Raw genomic sequence first — 19,335 nt, forward strand, 5'->3', positions numbered from 1 at the left:
AAAGAGGAGGAGGAGCCATTATTTTCCAGATGTACCAGATGTTGTATCTCCTGTACTCCTGAACAATTGTTTCCTCTGTGCTGACTAATAGGTATGAAAGTAAACGTAAGAATGTTCCAACATACATTTTTTTCCTGTTAATCTGGTTGTTTATTGAGGCGGACAACTTTTGTGTACAGCAAGAACATGTGCAAGTACTGTGAGTTTTACAAATAAAAAATAAACTAAGCCATTATTAAACTCAATGTAATCTAAACTTTACACTTTCTATGAGCACCATCTTTACATTGAATAAGTTTCAGTTTGTACTCGTCCAACTAATAACTTTGGGACTTCAGCACTAAAGAGGATTTTTCCAGATCCCACCTTTGAACAGTTTCCCCTTTGCACTGAAAACTCTGTCACAACATCTCAACAATGAGACTGAGTCTAAGTTGGCTGAATCACACAGTGGACAAACACGATGATGTTGTGAGTCATTAAAAATACACGAGCAGAATAAACACAAACAGTACTCTAAACCATTCAAAGAGTCAGGACTGATGGCAGCAACAGGTGATGCAGGGATTTCATTCCACATCCTCACATCCTCCAGTATAAATATGCCCTGTAGTCTTAGGAGGACTGTCTTGCAAGTTGAAATGTTCGTGCTATCATCCTTTTGTTACGCCTTTCTCCTGGTGTGTCACTGCACGTCCCAGATCTCACAGAGCAGCGGTGTAAATTTGTGGTCGTTCATCCTCCAGGACGTGAGCATCTCTGCGTGGTAGTAGCTGAGTGTTCTCAGCTCCGTCAGACGGCCCAGGAGACGAGCAAAGTACTGCGGCTCCTGTGGGTGCTGCAGGACACACAGCTTCCTCAGCACGTCCAGCATGGTCTCCTGAAGTCTCTCGACAGCCTCGTGATCCTTCACATAAGGCCGATCTGGAGAGGATGATACATTAGCCTATTTTAATATCATAAGAATGTAGAAGACACGCCTTATATAGTGTCATTACAAAATACTTGTGGATCCTTAGAAGCTGTTGATGCTGGCTCACCTGGTGTTAGGATGGTTATAGCGGTGAGGAGAGCCTGTTCCTCCACCGCCATGTGGAGTTCACCGATGCTTTTATAAAAGTTGAACATGGGTGTCGTGAATACTTCTGATATACCTGCAGAGAAAAATGTGATAAATTTTCCTAAAACATATGCTGAATAGGCACAATCAAGCTCCCCTTAAAACCCTTTGATAAGGTAAAGTTAAACACAGACCTCAGATCAGTGATAACACAATGAGCTGTCTGTTAAGCCCCAGTTTAATTACTTATAGTGGTTTCAGCACATATACAACGCTGCATTAACCATAAGCAAGACAAGACGCTCTGTCACAACCCTCAGTGTGTGATACCACTGCTGAAGGCACCCTTGGTGTCTGGTTGGATGGGATTAAACAAATGCAGACTTTCATCCAGGAGGAGACGGCTGTTCCTGTCCCATGGTTGATTAAATCAATGCTGTTTTAACATAACGTTAGGTAACTCGTGTCCCTTTGTCACGAACTGATGTCACTCACCTGACATATTTACATCATGTTATGTACTTATTTCAATCCAAAACAGCATTTTTTTTCTAAACCTAACCAAGTAGTTTTGTTGCCTAAACCTAACCTAAACCAAACTTTAACTTCATGTTCCAACGAGTATGCATCTCATAGAGATGCCAAAGGGTGTCTTCTGCATTGGTATCATATGCAAAAGGCACAAGAAAGTGGCGGCCTGGGATAAGAGCGCATTGGGATCAAAGATAAGTGGTTACAACACACACGACAGAAAAACAGCATGAGTGAAATTGTCAAGAGCAACTTTTGTTGTTATCGATCACGAGATTATGACTTTTCATTTTAAATGCAAACTATCTTCATAACTTTCTCATATGATTACCTCACATAATAAGAAGTGATCTGTATCTGTATCATAGACTGTAAAAATAATGGACGTAGCTACTGTGATGTCACCCACTGGTTTGTGAACTCCCATTTTGAAGCCTCAAGTTCGACATTTTGGGTGTCGCCATGTTTTTTTTTTTTTTAGCCAGAAGTGACCATGTTTGGGCAAGAGGCTGGACTGTGGAGGTGCAAAGGGGTGGATCTGAGTGAGAAGCCGAGACCACTATCAGCAGACGGCCTGTCACTCAAAGCGACCCGCCCTTCGTTATGTGCAACTTTAAGCCTCAACAACATTTAAATGGGTAAGTTATATAAAGTCCGATGCAATCGAGTTTAATGTGTTCACAAGCTTCAACACATACAACTCATCGAGTCAAGCCCCGGAGTTGGACTGAAAACCGCTTCTCAGCACGTCTGCTTTTATGCTGGTGGAGACTGGGTAGAGTCTCCACCTCTTTCTGCTAATCCATCCCACTTTAATCCAAATCTATTGGTGGAAATTTTCTTCTTTTTGTCCAATCATGAGCAGGCCCGTTTTTAATAGTGTATTACTTTCGTTTTGAGCCTGGGACTCCCCAAGTTTTCCACCCTTAGCTCCGGATTCGCTTTCACTTTATTTTTAAAAAACATGTGAATTTTAGGGACTTTCTTTATGCAGCCCCTTGTGCTCTCATGTGCTCTCATGCAGTATGAACCTTTAATGTGCATCAGGTAATACAAACATTTGAATGTGTGTGTGTGTGTTATCATTATACAGAATCAGCTCATAACTCCGTATTGTGAATACTTTGACATGTATAACAGTGCTTTAACACATATAGATGCATTTCAATCATCTTATAGGCCCTTATACATAAAACATGGTTATATGATGATTATATGGCTTTGTTTCTTAATCAGCTTATGCAGTATAACACTTTTACTTGATTAGGGATTAACTCTTTACACTACACTCCCCAGTTGCTCATCTTTACAGTGTCTGTCAGGTTTGCGTTTCCCTCTTGCTACTAGCTGCTCGCTAATTCCTGCTATCAGCTGTTTCCTGTTTATCCACCGCCAGTTGCTCGCATGTGCGGCGTCATCAATAGCTCCTCCCACAAGTCATCAACAGCCCCTCCCGTTGCAGAAGGGCGCCTTGGTCTGTTTAAACCAAAAGGGTTCTGCCAATATGACTACCCTACGAGGCGGAAAATTGGGCACCTCAGATCAACTTGCCAATCTGGCTCTGTGTGTCTAAACGCTCGCAGCTTGCCGGCAAAACGGCCCAACATTCATGGAAAATCTGGCAGTGTAAAAGGGGCTATTGTTTCCCTTGTCTTAGAGTATTTAAGTTTCTGTCTTCCCCTTCTTTGTTGCCAGATCATCTTTACCATTGAGTGAGAATTCCAGCGTTTTTTCCCAGTGTGTCTTGTAAGTGTGTTTTTGACCATTTTTGCCTTTTGTTGTAGAATTAGGCATTTTAAAACAGCAATCTATGGGGATTGACTCCCCTCTGGAGCCAGCGCCATGTGGCCGTTCAAATATCTGCAGTTTTTTGCACTTCCACAATGGCTTCATTTTTCACCCCTTGAGGTTGCCGCTTGGTTTGTATGCAGATGATGTTAGTCTATATAATGCTCATGTGACAAACTAATCCGATGAATGATGGTGCAAATGTTGCGCAAAAAGCAATGCAGGACAAAGAACAGTCAACACATGGTGAAGAACAAGGGTACAAAACATTACAGGAGGAAGAGCAGGCAAAAAGCAGAAAGATCCCATCTTGCATAACAGTCTGCACTTTGAGCCAGGACACTCAGTCAACAGTCCGCCCTAATCTGTTATTATTCTTCACATGATGATCACACATAATCACAAAGAAAATAAACTCGAGCTCACACAGAAAGGGAGCTGTAAGTCTACCTCTCCCAGTAAAGCAAATATTCTGTGGTGTTGCTTACACACTGTGCATTTCTGACCCGTTATCTAGCGTTTTTTGTTCAGTAATCATTCAAACAGAACTGGAGAAGAAGACAAGAGAGGAAGAGGAAAATCAAAAATGCAAAATACAGGGTCAGATCAGGGTGAAGGCTCCTTTATGATCAACATTAGATACGTATATGGACATGGACGGAGCCACATTTTCTGTGTTAATTTTGTCCAAATTTGTTTACATTTTGTGAATGCTTACACACACAGACAAAACTGAGCAGTAGCACAGGAAATTATCGGGGCAGTGTAGCATAGTTCAAGCGAGATACGACCGTACGATACGACAAAGACATTTTGAAAATGGCATAACTGAACGGATCAGTAATACTGTGAAAAGAATGTTCTTCTCATGCACTGTTCATACGTATAGCTAGGAAAAGTAATGCCACACAATTCGTGTTTAACCCACGTAGTCAGGCAGACTGCAGTTATGTGACCATTTCGTGATGGGGGTAAAGAAGAATTAGTCTGCATTAGGAGGCTTTTCTTCTTTAGGTAATGATTCAACATTAAATAAGGATGGTTATTACAAACTACTCTCTATATAACTTCAAATGTTTGCATTCACTTTGCTCTTGCACACTGGCAACAGTTCCTACTTCTGATGCTCTTCAGTCTAGCAGAGGCTGTCTGTCTGCTCGGACACATCATCAAGCATTCAGAAATGCCAGCGGGGCTCAGAGGGAGAGAAGTGGACAATAGCACTCTTGATGTTTTGATAAGGAACAATGGTCTCTTCAGACAGCTTTGCTCCCTTATTCTCCCAGACTGGCCTTTAGTGTGAATGTCTCTTATCCCCACCATTCACACACCAGAGCTGCGCTGAGGGACCCAGCGCCTCACACACACACGCTCCTGCCATCACTGTCTGTCTAACTGTCCAACGTGGTTGACATAATGACACCTCGCATACATATAAATGATTTCTTAAAACCACCAAGCAGCAAACTAGTTGATATGGGACATACTGTATGTGTAAATATAGGCTGCAAATGAAATATAGGAAACAACTTATATGGGTTTCAATAAATGAAACACGATGCCACCGAAGAGCTGCTGGCTTTGAATGCTCTCCTCTACCTGCTGGCATGCCCACACACACACACACACACACACATGCACGCACACACACACACACACACACACACACACACACACGCTTAAACTGAGTGTAACTGTACCCAGTGAGGGTGTGTGTGCATGTGTAACCTACACCCAGCCAGAGATCAACAGGTCAGCACACATCTCCCAGCTGCATCACACAGATCAGGCAGATCAATTATTAAAGGAGGATCTGACTAGACCTGACGGCCCGGCTGCAGGTGGAACTACAAATGTCACCATGCTGCATGTGTAGCCTGCTGGAAGAGCAACGCACCAAAGACTCTTGAAGGTCATGAATTAGGAGTAAAGTTATTCTACTTTCACACTTTGAAATGACATGGCCGTGGCTCAGGAGGTAGAGCAGGATGTCAACTAATCAGATGATCAGCGGTTCAATCCCAGACTCCTTAAGTCCGCATGTTGAAGTATCCTTGAGCAAGATACTGAACCCCATTTTGCTCTGACTGCTGTTCCATTGGTGTGTGAGTGTGTTAAAGCTGTGTAACAGGTGGCACCGTATATGGTAGCCTTGGCCACCAGTGTGTGAATCCGTGAATGTGACTCGTCGTGTAAAAAGCGTTAGAAAGGTGCTATACAAGTGCAGGTCATACACAGTATGTTCTATGAAACAGTGCCTCACATTTTTATGGATCACTTCATAGAAATAGAATGAGAGCACTGCATCCGTTGTAACAACCTTAACTTCCTTAGAACAGACTGACTTGCATCACGTTGCGTCCTCACTGAGGTGAGGTTTGCAATAAGGACCAAATGAGCAGTGGACTAGCTTCCTGTTTCTTTTGCCATTATTTGTATGTTTGTTGAAACATGATGTAACGCTACTGTAGCTGTGTCTGAAACGAGTAAGAGTCACAGCTCAGTGGACAGCAAAGAGGCAGAGACTGCAGGGATAAACAAAGTGCAGGTCAACATATATTCTCATCGAACTCAGTGAACTAAAGGGGAACAACAACTGAACTGAAAATTCCAATATGAACATGAGCTGCTCTCTCTCAGAGCCAGAAACCAGAGAAGTGAGTCTCAACTTGTTATGGCATCAGGTATAAAGTCTGGAGCTGCTCCACAGACAATGAATGGGAGCCTGATTTGATGGTGTGGCCATTTATTTCTCTTTTGTTTTTTTACCTAAATGAGCTCTTTTCAGTTGTACAGATCTCAGTCCTGAAACAGAAAATGTACCCATATATTCTTCTGGATGCTCTCTGTGTCATCTTGAAAATCTTTCCCAATTTATTGTCTGTTGAGCAGCTGCAGACTTTATACCCTATGACATCACAAATTAGAGTTTTAGCAACCTGGTTGTTGGATTTAGGAGAAAGATTTACTAATGTTTACCAATAATTTTGAACTCTCTTAGACCATAGTAATGGACCTGCCACTCTTCCAACCACTCAAAGTGCTTTTTACACTACAGGTCACATTAACCCATTCACACACACAGTCACACACTGGTGGCCGAGGCTACATGTACACGTTGCCACCTGTTACGCAGTAATAAATTTGCATGCTCTCACACATCGATCGAACAGCCATTGGGATGAATTCGGGGTTCAATATCTGGCCCAAGGATTCTTCTGCATGCAGACTGGAGGAGTGAGGGGATTGAGCCTGCTGATCTTCCGATTGGTGGACGAACCCACTCTACCTCTGAGTCACAGCCGTCCCAAACATGAATGATTTTTGAAAATGGGTGTAGTTCCCCTTCAAGAGTTTATTTCGACCAATCCAAAAGAGTTGGTGATTGTTGGAACAGCGGACTAATGAATTGATTAACAAGACTAACCAAGATGGTTTTGAAGTGTTTTATTTTGTTTTAATCGAGTTTGATTTAAGTGCGTTTTATGACGAGTTAAAAAGGCAACTAAGCTATCGTTAGTGTAAGTTTGCTGAGAGAGAGAAACTTGGATTGGTGTATGGTTGTATTTTTTTGTTTAATAAGGAAAATAGGTGTAAGAATAGGCCAAAACAGAGTTCTCAAACCAGTGAATGTCACACCATTTACAGCCTCACTGATGTGTTTTGTCAACATAACTAGTCGCCATTTTCTTTTGTATTTGTCAAACAACCATGCAACATTTTATTGTCCTTTCTATCATTCTTATTTTCATGGGATTACTTCAGTCAACTCACCGCTCTTGCGTATCCTCTCCTCCAAAAGTTCTGTGTGTCCTTTGGGCATCTTTCTGTTGAAAACCTGAGCTGAGCGCAGAAACATGGCCTCCACAGCCGAACCCTTCAGGAGAGCGATCTGATCCTCACGATCCAGAGACAGAAAGCCTGCCAGAGGTGTCACACCACTCATTACATCCCGCATGTTATCATCCATGATCCTAGTATTATAACAGACTATATTCTATACAGGGTTCCCACACTTTTTCATGAACGTGATTTCAAAACTTTCCCATGACTTGTCAAGGACTCATAATAATTGTTTTGTTTGTCTGTTTTGCCGGGCGTTTTTCAAACATATCAGATTTAAACTCCAGTTAAACATAATTTCAGCTCACTTGCAAACATGAATAGAGAGGAAATGTGGGGAGAGAAATCCAGAAATGTACACAAAACATTGTACACAGAAAATACACATGCCGTCATGTTAAATTACGTGTAAGGCTATCCATGTCAGATTACTGTAACAATTCATTACACACAACAAAATTCCACGACTTTTCCAAAACTTTGAATTATTTTTACCACATTTATGACTTTTACAGGCCTGGAAAATGTGATTGTAAAATTCTATGACTTTTCCATGACGTGGGAACCCCGTCTATAAGATTTTCAAAATAGGCAACAATACCTGGAATGTTTTTTGTAAACTCCACCAGAACTTGAACTTGACTTGTTGCCATTTCTGTCAGTAGCAGGAAGTTTTCCTCTGCGCTGTACTGTTCTTGTAGCTGGAGGTGAAACAACACAAGAAAACAGTGTTGGAAAGGATCAGATCAACCAAGCTGCATAAAGTCTACCAGCAGGCTACTCAACTATGATTAGTGGCAATAAAGATCAAAGCATGTCATCATGTGAACTTGAGTTTCTCAAATTTAGACAGACTAATTTATTGGATCTTTTATCATCAATAATTCAAATAGAGAAAAGTAAAGAAAAGTGAAGTTTGAAGTGATATTGAGGGTAATTTACCAGCTTTTTGGCCACGTCTTGAGGAATTTGATGTCTGTTGTAAGCATCTACGATGGCACTCACAAGCGCCTGCTGCTCTTTGGTGATTTCCACTTTTTCCTAAACAGACAACAAAACCCATTGTTAAGTGGTGACACATTATTTGTCTCAGTTTATATGAAATACTCAGTGAATTTAAAGGAAAAAAAATAAGATGGAAAAACTGCAACTGGTTGTGATCACCTTTGACAGTTTGGTGGTTGAGGTGACCTGTTTGCTGTCTGTGTTGTCCGCGCCCTCTGTCTCGTCTCCAGTCGATTCTCCCGGGGAGGCCTTGGTGTTCTTCCGCAGCCTTTTAGACTTACACTGGATCTCTGTCAGCAGGCCTGCCGGCGGTGATGAAGGCTTCACTATGTGTGTTAAATACCTCACAGCTCTTTAATCAACAGCATTTGCAAGTGTTCATTTTCATTTATAATGAGGCCGTATTAACATTAGAAACCAAACGGCAGAGTGAAATGAGAATCCTAACTGTAATGTTCTGCCATTAATATTTCAACAACATATATTATGTGCAGTCACTTATCCATAAGTTGCAGCTCACATTTAAATCAATGCATAATTTATTGATTTATTGTCTTGTTTCATTAAAGTCTACCTTTTTTTTTTTTAACTTGTTTTTGTTGTTTTACTTTTGCTGCAGCACTTGCCACATTTTCCATTAAGGGAAAATATACTTTCATTTAACCATCCTTTGAGTGATAACTTGTTCTCACACTAATGTATGAATGTAAAACCTTGCTAGTCCAGCCCTGTCTCCCATAAGTTATGTTTCTATACAAGTAATGTGAAACAGCAAATGTGTTCTGAGGGAAATGTTATGCAGCGCAAATTACGTTTTCTATTAAAGACATTAAAGTCTTGTTGGCTCATAATTTCTTGCAGTTCAATCAGGAAAAGACAGACATCCTTCTCTTTGACCCCCCACATCAGACCACTGTTATTGTCCACAACCTCAATCACATTTTCGCCTACATCAGACCACATGCAAAGAACCTGGGTGCTGTATTTGATGGTGATCTGAGTTTTAACAGGCAGGAACATTTTGTCAAAACCATCTCCAAAATTGGCATTTCCCATCACCAACCAATCTAGTTGAAAACACTGCTGCCCAGTTATTAGAAGAAGAAGAAGAAGAAGAAGAAGAAGAAGAAGAAGAAGAAGAAGAAGAAGATACACTCTATTAATTCTTGAGGGGAAATTAAATTTTTGTCACTATGTCATTATTTTTTGTCATATGTGCACAGGCTTGAAAAACACACACAAACCAGATCTATACGTGCATTAAATGGAGAGATGATGGAGCAAGGGGGCTGCCTTGAACGGGTGCCCCGAGCAGCTGGGGGTTCTGGGGGGTGGTATGTTTTGAAACATACAACTCTAATTTCTGGGAGACAGGCTGGCTAGTCCTCTACGTTTCTGTCTGACTTTCTAAGTCCTAATAAAAAATGAATTTCTCTCGTAAAACAAGATTTGAGAGGAAAGTAAGAAGAGTGAAATCAATCTCTCCTGTAAATTAGCATCTGTCTTTTCACTCCATGACTGAAAAAGTCTACTTTGTGGAGCTCTTATTGCTCCAGTGGGTAGAGTCATGAAGGCCTGCCACCCTGCAATATTCATCACAACGTGCCTGCACTATTTATGAGCAACAGGAGTCCAGTCCATCCTCCTGTTCTTTGCTACTGACAGCTCCTATAGACCCAATAACTAATCGTCCTCCAACGACTCAGAAGGTACATGTTCACAGCTTCTGTCGTCATATTGAGGTATCTTATAAGGTAGCTTATGAAAACACAGAGGGCGACATTCCCAAATAGAAAGGTGTTCAGAAAAAAAGACTTAATGGCAAATTCCTTTTAACAATAGCAGCCTCTTCGAAGGTGTTAATTCCTCCTAAATGGATCTTAAGTTGTCTGTTTAACTGCTTCTATTCCTGTAACAGTAACAAAAGCTGGACCTTTCTGTTGTGTGATATGTGGCATTTAATCCTCCAGTAAAATTCAACAGGCCGTGCCAGAATGGAAAATGAGGCAACCTTCGACAGCCTCTCTCTTGACTCCACTAAACAAACAGCAAAGTGTGCACGTGGATGGTGCAAATCAGTTTGAATTGATGGATGACAGTGAGTAGAAACAAGTCTACAATTCTTTCTTTCTTTCATTCCCAATCGTTTCTGCATTCAATCAGCATGAACAGGAATGAGAGTCTCTTAACGATCAGTGATACTCACATTCAGCCAGCATGCCCATCTCCTTGCACTTTCTTAGCCGACACTCCTGGCATTTCCTGCGCATGTACATGTCCATCTCACAATTTCCGCCACTCTTGCATTTGTACACAGCGTTCTTGGTTATGCTCCGTCTGAAGAAACCTGAATGTGGTTGACAAAACAAGGAATTATCACGAGCCAGGTACAGAAGAAGCTGATACAAAGTCAAGCATTTTCTGTTGGTCCACACTTTAGTACAGAGCTGGAAAGTGACTGAAGTGAAATGGTAGGCCTATATAATATTCCTAACTATGTTTTATTTAGTTTATGATCACCTGAAACTAAGAGTCATTGTATCTTTTGTTACCTTATACTGAGCCGTTTACATCGACATACAGAGCAGGTTCTCTTCCACAGAGTCATGTTGTTTCTACAGTAGCTAAGAACAGACAAACCAAACACTGGCTCTAGACAGGGCCATTCACATTTTCACGTTGACCACCATAGTTCTCCTACACACTTAGCACATGGGAGAAGTTTCAGTGTTACAGCCTCACCACTATAGTATGCCACTAAGTCCTGCGCACTAGACCTTTAAGTACTGTTCATTCCCAAAGTGGTTGTGCTTAATTATTTCCATTTAATACTACTTTATACCTCTACTCTGCTCTTCACTCATTTTTCTAACAACATTAAATGCCAGCTATGGTTACTAGTAACTTTGCATTTATCTTGTGAACATGTCTGAATGATCTCCACCTCGACCAACAGCAAGAGTAAAAGGCTGCTTACCCAAAATGTATCAGGGACAATAATAAAGTAATAATAAGTATATATCACAGTATAAAACAACACTATGAAAGAGTCCATTCTGCATATTGAGTACTTGTAGTTTTGTATATCAGATTGTTTGGATTTTTTTTTTCCACTTGGGGGCAGCAGAAACAACAAACACAAAACTGACCAATTATCATCTTTTAACATGCTAGCAACAATTTATCTATACACCCAGTGGACACAGAGCAACATTATCATTCATCTGGACTCATGTTTCTGGCCACCCAATGAACCTGAGTCAAATATTTACTGTCCTTTTAGCTCTGGTTTTGGTCTCCACCAAATCCTGCAGGAAATATTTGGCTCTTCAGCTACTAAATGCTCCATGAAGGCCCTGTTTACAACACCATGTATCTTGGGTGATCTGATCACAAATGGACGGCTCTAAGTACAGGTGAGAATGCACCCGATGCACCCTCAATGTGTCTTGAGATTTGATCGCTCGGACCACATTTGGAGGTGGTCTGGCCAGTACATGGCCACATTCTTTCAGCAGCATGTACACTAATGTATCCTGGGCCACATTAAAGGATCGCCTATTCAACTGATGTCCTGTGGCTATCACAGCAGAGACAGAAGTCCTGGCTCTCCTTTTGATCATCCTTTGTTTCATTCCCAGTTGGCTCTCAAATCATGTAAGCTAGCTTTGTCCATGACATCTGAAAGTTTCAAAAAGTGTGAAAAAAAGAGTTATATTACAGGAAATCTGGAAATCCATCGGTATAAAAAAAAAACACAGCCCAGAGTTTTTCGACTAATGGAAGTGCAGGGGCCTCGGCGATCGCTCACGCCCTTCACTTCCGGCGGTGCCCCAAGGGAATCGTCGTGTTGTTTACAAATACTTAGGGTAGAAAACCAACAGAGTTTAGCTATATGTCACATTTTTCACGTCACTATATCACCGTTTAGACTAATCTGATGTTTGTAAAGTCTATAAACACAATGATTGAACAAACATTACTATTTCTGTGTGCACGATTTGTAATTAATAATATGGTTATCGTAGATTAGCTGGGCTAACCGTTAGCTGTTAACGTTAGCCGTTAGCGTGTCTGTAATAACCATAGACTGCATAAAAATAAGGTAATAACTCAATAAACGGTCGGTGAATAAAATATTTTTTCCAGCGGATATCTTAGTTACAACATGATCGAGCTAGCAAAGCAGTTTTGTGTTGCTATGTGTGGTATTTATTCAGTTATGGGAAATCATGATGTCTAGAAAGCATCAGTGACTGCAGCTGACAGGGACAGTTAGCAAAGCTAACATCAGGACGTCATCTGTTAAAAGCCTCCCGTTGTGGGATACGACATGAAACTACTCCAGGTAGCTCAATCATGTTGTAACTCAGACACCCGCTGGAAAAAATATGTTTTTTCACATTGACGTTTTGGGTGGAGCGGTCGCTATGGACGTAGAGCTTGCTGTTTCTGTAGGTACACATTTCCTGGGGACACCTGCACGTCTCGGCCATGTCCCCTCCAAAAAGCTTCGAGGCTTTCTCTTGTTTGGAGAGTGTGTTGGAGGTCATACCCAATCAGCGGTGTCGTGTATATAAACCCACCAAATTAAAAAGGCAGTGTGCTTGCATAACACAACATACACAACAGTGTGTTCGACACACCACCGTTTACGTTTAAACGTTTTGTTACATTTTGTCGAGGCTGAACACCAGGTCAAACAGAAATGATGTAGGTGTTAATTCGCATATAAAGCAGGAAAGTGAGAACTGATCACAAGTGGTCTCTCAAGTTGCATGTAGAGATGCATTCTAATGCCAGGTGTGAGCAGACACATGCAGAGCTGTCCACTTGTGATCAGATCACCCAAGATGCACCTTAACACCATGTGTAAACAGTGCGGATGTTCACCAGCTAGTCACGTGCTGTGTCTGTCAGGCGTTCGGTGCTGTGCAGGTAGCGTGCAGCTGGGTTTTAGTATTTTTTTAGTGAAAACAGCTGACTGCTGGAGCTCAAAACACAACAAATGAGAACAATGTGAGTGAATCACATTGCAGACCAGAAAACTAAAACAATGAGATGGCAAAATGCTCCATAGAGCTGATTATATATACCGATTATAGCTGCTTTATGAACATTTGGTAGATAATCCTTCTACACTTGAATTTTGGATTAAGGACTTGTCATTTTGGTAGTTCTACTTTTACATATATTAAGTAAAGAATCTGATCTTTTTCTGTCATGGCTCAGTTTGTACTTCATGCAGATCTCAAGTTATGTAACCAGAAAGGGTCACTGACAGGCTGATATAAATGAAATTGGTTGGTTACACACTGTTCTAATAATGTCACAGAGAGAATCCTGTGAACCCGGCTGGCAAGGTCCCAGACATTGCAAAACACACAGACACAAAGACACACAAACACACACACACACACACACACACAGAATAACTTTGGAACAGTTATTAGACATTCTGACATCGAACATTAAGCAGAATGACATGCATTAGCGTAACTGAGCTCAGGTTGCTCCTGCTTTGTGCTGCAGAAAGCTGAGAGGGAACCCAATCTGGCAGCAGTAGCGGGTAGACCTGAACCTATTCTCAGTCAAATGGCAGGAGAGGCCAGCCGCTGTGCTCCTGGCATTGTCCAGCCTCACAGTGTGGAATTACACTCATATCCATTCACTCGCTGCGTTGGCAGGAATCACGGCAAATTCACAGTGTCATAAAAACATGGGGAGGAGCAGCTAAAGGCCACGACTCCCCTGTCACCAAGTGGATTGTTCTCACGTGGAGAAGGGCTGTAAAGTCACTGTAATATTTTCTCGTGGTTTGTTCTCATTAAATCAGCTCTGATATTTTATTTAGCTCAAGAAGTCAGAGCTGACGTTGATGTACTGTATGATTGTATGGATTTACTGCCTGTCCCTGGCATGTAATTAAATATATGATCGACAGCTTTATGCCACTGTGTACAGCAGTGGCAGTGATAGCTGTAAAGTATGATTCAACAACCTTTAATCTGTTTTTATCAACAGGCAAGCACACAAACAGGAAATAAGATGCAGCAACGAAGCATATTCCAGACAAAGAATTGCCACTTATCTGCCCCTTGGTCCGACCTAATAAGCGCAAACAGCGTGACCAGTGCTCTTGTATTAATTAAAAATGACAGATGTGTTAAATACTCCTCACCAGCTTCTGTCTGGACTGTAGATATGAACATCCCTGTCATAGGTGGCCTCTAAAGTCAACAGCTAAACACAATAACACCATTTTTTCTCTGTGGGTCAAATGTCACTCTCCGCTATCGCAGCCTTCATCAGTGCCCAGACATGTACTTTAAACCGTACAAATCCCAGACACTCTTTTGCAAACAAATGCAAGCACTGCATTTAAATCCCAGCTCACCGCAGCGCCTCACCTTTACATCCCTCACAGGTAAGAGCGTTATAGTGGTATCCAGAGGCCTTGTCTCCACACACCACACACAGTTCCTCCCCTTTGACCCTTCCAGCCTGCGACATGTGCCGTGTTCTCTTGCACACAGTGGGCACCACAGCAGACACCTCCTCCATTTCAGCATCATAGCCGACTTCCAGGGGTCCTTTCCTCAGTTCATATATCCCTGTGTGTGAGTACCATTCGTCTCCGTTGTACTGAGGGTAGTAGTTCTGACTGGAGTAATATGGTGTGGAGGGCATGGTCGGCTCCATCGATGGATACTGCATGCTGGGATAGCTGGTGAAGGGCAAGATGTCGGTATCCTGCAGGAGAGGACTGCCTTGATCTGCAAGAATATCTGAGAGAGAAGATAACGAGGGACTTTAAAACTTTTTAAAAACAACAAACAGAATTTTAACTCAGGTCCACTTAATTATTTTACTTAGTTTTTAGTTGTGGCTTCTGGCCTCCTTTAGTGAATGGAGATAAGCTGTCATAAAACCACATTATTATCGTCATTCTCACCTTACATGCTGCCACTTGGTGACAAGGTTTGACTTTATAATTTTATGGGATGCAAACACCACTCTCCCAGGTGAAAGTCAGTGTTTGTTGCCTTGTTTGTCTGTTCTATGTTCATTATGTCTATCTTCATATGTATCACTCAGTGCTTATAATGCAGTTATTGTAAAGCACTCCGTGCTGCATTTCTTGTGTAAAGGTGCTATATAAATACAGTTTTATCATTATCATGATAACATGGCATAAATATGGAACCAAGTAATAAATGCTGAAGTTATCTCCATGTGAGAAAACTTGATCTGCCCATGAAGATGATGAGATGTGGTTGAAAATGGAACTTGAGTTGATCTTAAACTACCCATTTCAAGGTCAAGACTTAACTTTCACTCTTAGTGAAGTTGATATAACACAACATAATAAAGCTTGGACAACCATAGAGTATCAGAAAGCAGCCAAATACCAAAGGAACTTCATTTAGAATAATGTCAAGTCAGTATGAGTAAGTTTACTTTTAGATCCCAAAATTAAGTTTGTTTCAGAAAACGTAAAATCTCTTGAAGACACAAGCTATTAAACCAGCAATAATACATTTTTGGGGGCACTTTAAGGTCCAGTGTGTAGGATTTAGTGACATCTTGTGATGAGGTTGCAAAACTGAAAGTCTCCTGTGTGCCAAGCGTGGGAGAGAATTACAGTGGCCAATGTGAAAACGTGAACGGCTCTATTTGGAGCCAGTGTTTAGTTTGTCTGTTCAGGGCTACTGTGGAACAACAGGGGGCTTTACAGTCTGTGCAACATGATACTTCATGTGAAATCATGAAAACCTCAGTTTTCATAAGGAAAAAGTGCACAAGACAAGTTTATTGCAAGTGCCTCTCTGCAGAAGCTTGTAAGAATAAGAACTGGCTCAGCAGTAGTCGGTAACACACACAACTCATATTGTAAACCCATAAATGATTAACAACGTGCTTGCACAGAGAACACTGTGTCTTTCAGAATCACATGTAGCCTCTTTTACACGTTTCAATTGTATCCAAGAATAGTTGTCAGGATGAAAATGTTGTTTTTATCATCACTGATATTAAGAACAAGTGCAGCATACTCACAACATGATACCCCCTTAGAAAACAGCCAAAAGGCGATGGTTTCAAAGACCACGTGTAGTTTACAAGAAGAGACACTCACATTAAATCTGTACTTAAAATAAACTGACACACTCAACACAAATGCAGCACCTGTAGAGTACATGTAATACTGACCTCTTGAAGACTTGGTGTGGACCATGGCCATCTCTGTGCGACCGAACACGTAAACTATCCAGGGACTTCACTCTCTGACCCCAACTCTCCAGCTGTGGTTTGTAGATTGGTCTTTCCTTCACCTCTAACTAACAAACTGTCTTCCATTAATTTATCTATTTATGATGGGATAGACGTGAAACAGCAGATCAAGTACTGAACTCCTTGGCGTTTGCTTGAGAAATCCCAAGAGGAGCAAAGGTTGCCACAGCTACTCATTAACCACACAGTCACATTTCTTTACATCATTTCAAGTAGCTGGCTAATTAGTGGAGTCATTTCCAGATTTGGGCAATGGTGCCAGCTGCCTGCCGCTGTATGGTGCTGCTTAAGTTTGTAAGCGACCAGACATAAATTTTTCTTTTTTTTTCAATTGGTTTAGTCAAGTTGTCATTCGTACTGCAACCGTTTGGAGTGACAGAAGATTTTAATCATTGGTCTGTTATCTTTAGCTTTCTATTCCACTTCCCTGCTTGCTTTCTAACCAGTGAGTTTCACTCACTCTCAAATGCAGCACATTGTGTTACGGTGTCACAACTCACTCTGACAGGTTGAAGGTGTGTCTTGTGCGTGAGTCAGCCTATAAAAGAAGTGAGTTCATTGGTTGTTGTGACTATAACTGTACAGATTAGCCTCACACCACACTATCTGAGATCCTAATAGAGTGCCCCAGGGATGACGCTTTTCTGTAGGCCAATGCAGAAGATCACACTGGTTCCCTCGTCAAAAACAACTCTTCACAAATGAACACCACTTTCATGATTATTGAAGCCTAAATGCAATGGCCAGATGTAAAAAGCTAATGTTAGGCTATAGACAAACCACACTACGGTCGCTTGACTTTACGCCACCACCATTACAAGACTGTAAAGCTGTGTTTGGTGCGGCTCAGCATGACGTTCTGTAGTTTCATTTGGCCACTTGTTAGCAACTGCCTTGTTTTTTTTAAGACACATAGAAGCTCAGAAGTTCATGAGCGGGGTATTTGCTGATGTATTTTATGTCAAAAACAAAACATTAAAGTCTCTTAAGCTTGTGTGAACCACTGACCTTATTTCAGGCTTCAAACCAAAAACCCATTCAAAAAACCCATTGACTTTGAGACGAGGGAACATTGAGTGCTAAAATGCTAACTCATTTCTGTGTTTTAGGACTCATTCCTGGCGGACTCTATTGCATGCAAATATTCCTCCTAAACACAAATTTATTATATTTTTTTTAATCTAATCTTAATTTTTTTTCTTCTATTTTTGCATTGACTGTAATAAATTGCTTACTTATAATGTAATGATGATGGTACATTTACGTGGGCTTTGTGTGGTCACTCCTAGTAATTAACGGTTTGGGTATATTGTCCTCATGTGTGCTATAAATTACACAATTTACACATGACATGTCACATATCATCACAGCTCATCTATGTAGCTAGTTACAAAGAACAAGGGGCAGCTGTGGCTCAAAGTAGAGCGGGTCGTCCACTAATTGGAAGATCAATGGTTTGATCCTCAGATCCTCCCCGGATGTCTTGGGCAAGGTACTGAACTCCAAATTGCACCCGATGGCTGTTCAAACAGTGTGTGAGAGCGAGTGAATGGTTACTGAGTAGCAGGTGGCACTATATAGGGTAGCCTTGGCCACCAGGGTGTGAATGTGTGTGTGAATGGGTGAATGTGACATATGGTGTAAAAGCGCTCTGAGTGGTCAGGACTAGAGGACTAGAAAGGCGCTATACAAGTGCAGTCCATTTACACTTACTTGAGTACTGTACTTAAGTACATTTTTCAAGTATCTGTAATTTGCATGAGTATTTTTTTTAAAACTTCTGACTTTGACTCAACTATATTTCTATGAAGGTTTCTGTTAGTCGTTGCTTTGAAGTATAGCTATGTAGTGCGGGAGAGAATTTTCTTTTATTAAAATGTGATAGGCCATTAGCTGTGTTCATCACAGAAGAAAAAAAACAGTCACAGTAAACTATTCAGGCTGTTCTCATTCACTGTTTGTATACCTACAAAAAGTAATGCACCACAACTTGTATATATCCCACGTAATCATGAACCAGTAATACTGTAACCCACATAATGGGGAAGGCTGCGATCACATGACCAATGTGCTGACAGAAGAAGGGGAGAAAGTACAGAACAAGTTGGGGTGGTGGATGAGCAAAACAACACAGGACTTTCCCCCAGGAGACCAGTGTTTGAAACCAAGTGACGTTATTTTAAGGTACATTGTTTCCATGTTACTTTTCCCTAACTAAACCTATGTGACTTTACATGCCTAAATCAAACTTACGCAACTTTACGTTAAGTATGTAATGTAGTTTGTGAGGTACTACTTTGGTTGATATGATGTGAACTGTTGTATTTGCATTTTTGTAACATATTATACAAATGGTTTACTGAGGATATGTTGAACTACTTCTTCTACACCTGTCAGTCAGCTTCAAAGTACTTGCTCCAGTTTCTGAACAGTTCAATTTGAAGTTAGTAATGACAACTACAGCAGATAAAGATGATGATTCCTCACCACCAGAGCACCCATGGTCATTTCTGTAGTCCACGTTAGAATTTTTTGAATGAAGACAGAATAATATTGCTTTGAATCTTTGCTCTTTTCACTATAAACCTATAAACTGCTCAAAAACTCTCCAACCTGAGAAAGCATGTTGAGGTAAGTTAACATTTCTCTAATTCCAGATCGACATTTTAAAGCAGCTGTGCGGAACTTTTCGTTTTCGTTGATTATAGCGCCCCTTTGGTCGAAGCGGTATGACACCCACAGCCTGGTGTCGTAAAATTCCGACTGCAGCCGGCAATTACCACATGCATTTGTTTTGGAGAGCGGGAGGATTAACT

General features: G+C 41.2%; 1 protein-coding gene across 9 annotated transcripts in view; it reads right to left on the reverse strand.

The window, feature by feature from the left end:
* Positions 1-126: 126 nt before the first annotated feature.
* nr1h4 (nuclear receptor subfamily 1, group H, member 4) overlaps positions 127-19,335 on the reverse strand; it is a 23,122-nt gene continuing 3,913 nt past the window's right edge. For 6 of the 9 annotated variants that reach the window (XM_050072576.1, XM_050072575.1, XM_050072572.1 and 3 more), the window contains 8 exons: positions 14,638-15,015; positions 10,434-10,574; positions 8,387-8,553; positions 8,165-8,263; positions 7,824-7,923; positions 7,154-7,300; positions 1,041-1,154; positions 127-924 (listed from right to left, as the gene is read on the reverse strand). In XM_050072576.1, coding sequence (XP_049928533.1) covers positions 686-924; positions 1,041-1,154; positions 7,154-7,300; positions 7,824-7,923; positions 8,165-8,263; positions 8,387-8,553; positions 10,434-10,574; positions 14,638-15,015 — 1,385 coding nt within the window. In that variant the 3' untranslated portion in view covers positions 127-685. Of the gene's footprint in view, positions 925-1,040; positions 1,155-7,153; positions 7,301-7,823; positions 7,924-8,164; positions 8,264-8,386; positions 8,554-10,433; positions 10,575-14,637; positions 15,016-16,438; positions 19,325-19,335 lie in introns of those variants that run through there. The other 3 variants (XM_050072578.1, XM_050072579.1, XM_050072577.1) reach the window with 3 other exon arrangements.

The sequence above is a fragment of the Epinephelus moara genome, chromosome 20 (genome assembly GCF_006386435.1).
Source record: "Epinephelus moara isolate mb chromosome 20, YSFRI_EMoa_1.0, whole genome shotgun sequence".
Lineage (NCBI taxonomy): Eukaryota > Metazoa > Chordata > Actinopteri > Perciformes > Serranidae > Epinephelus > Epinephelus moara.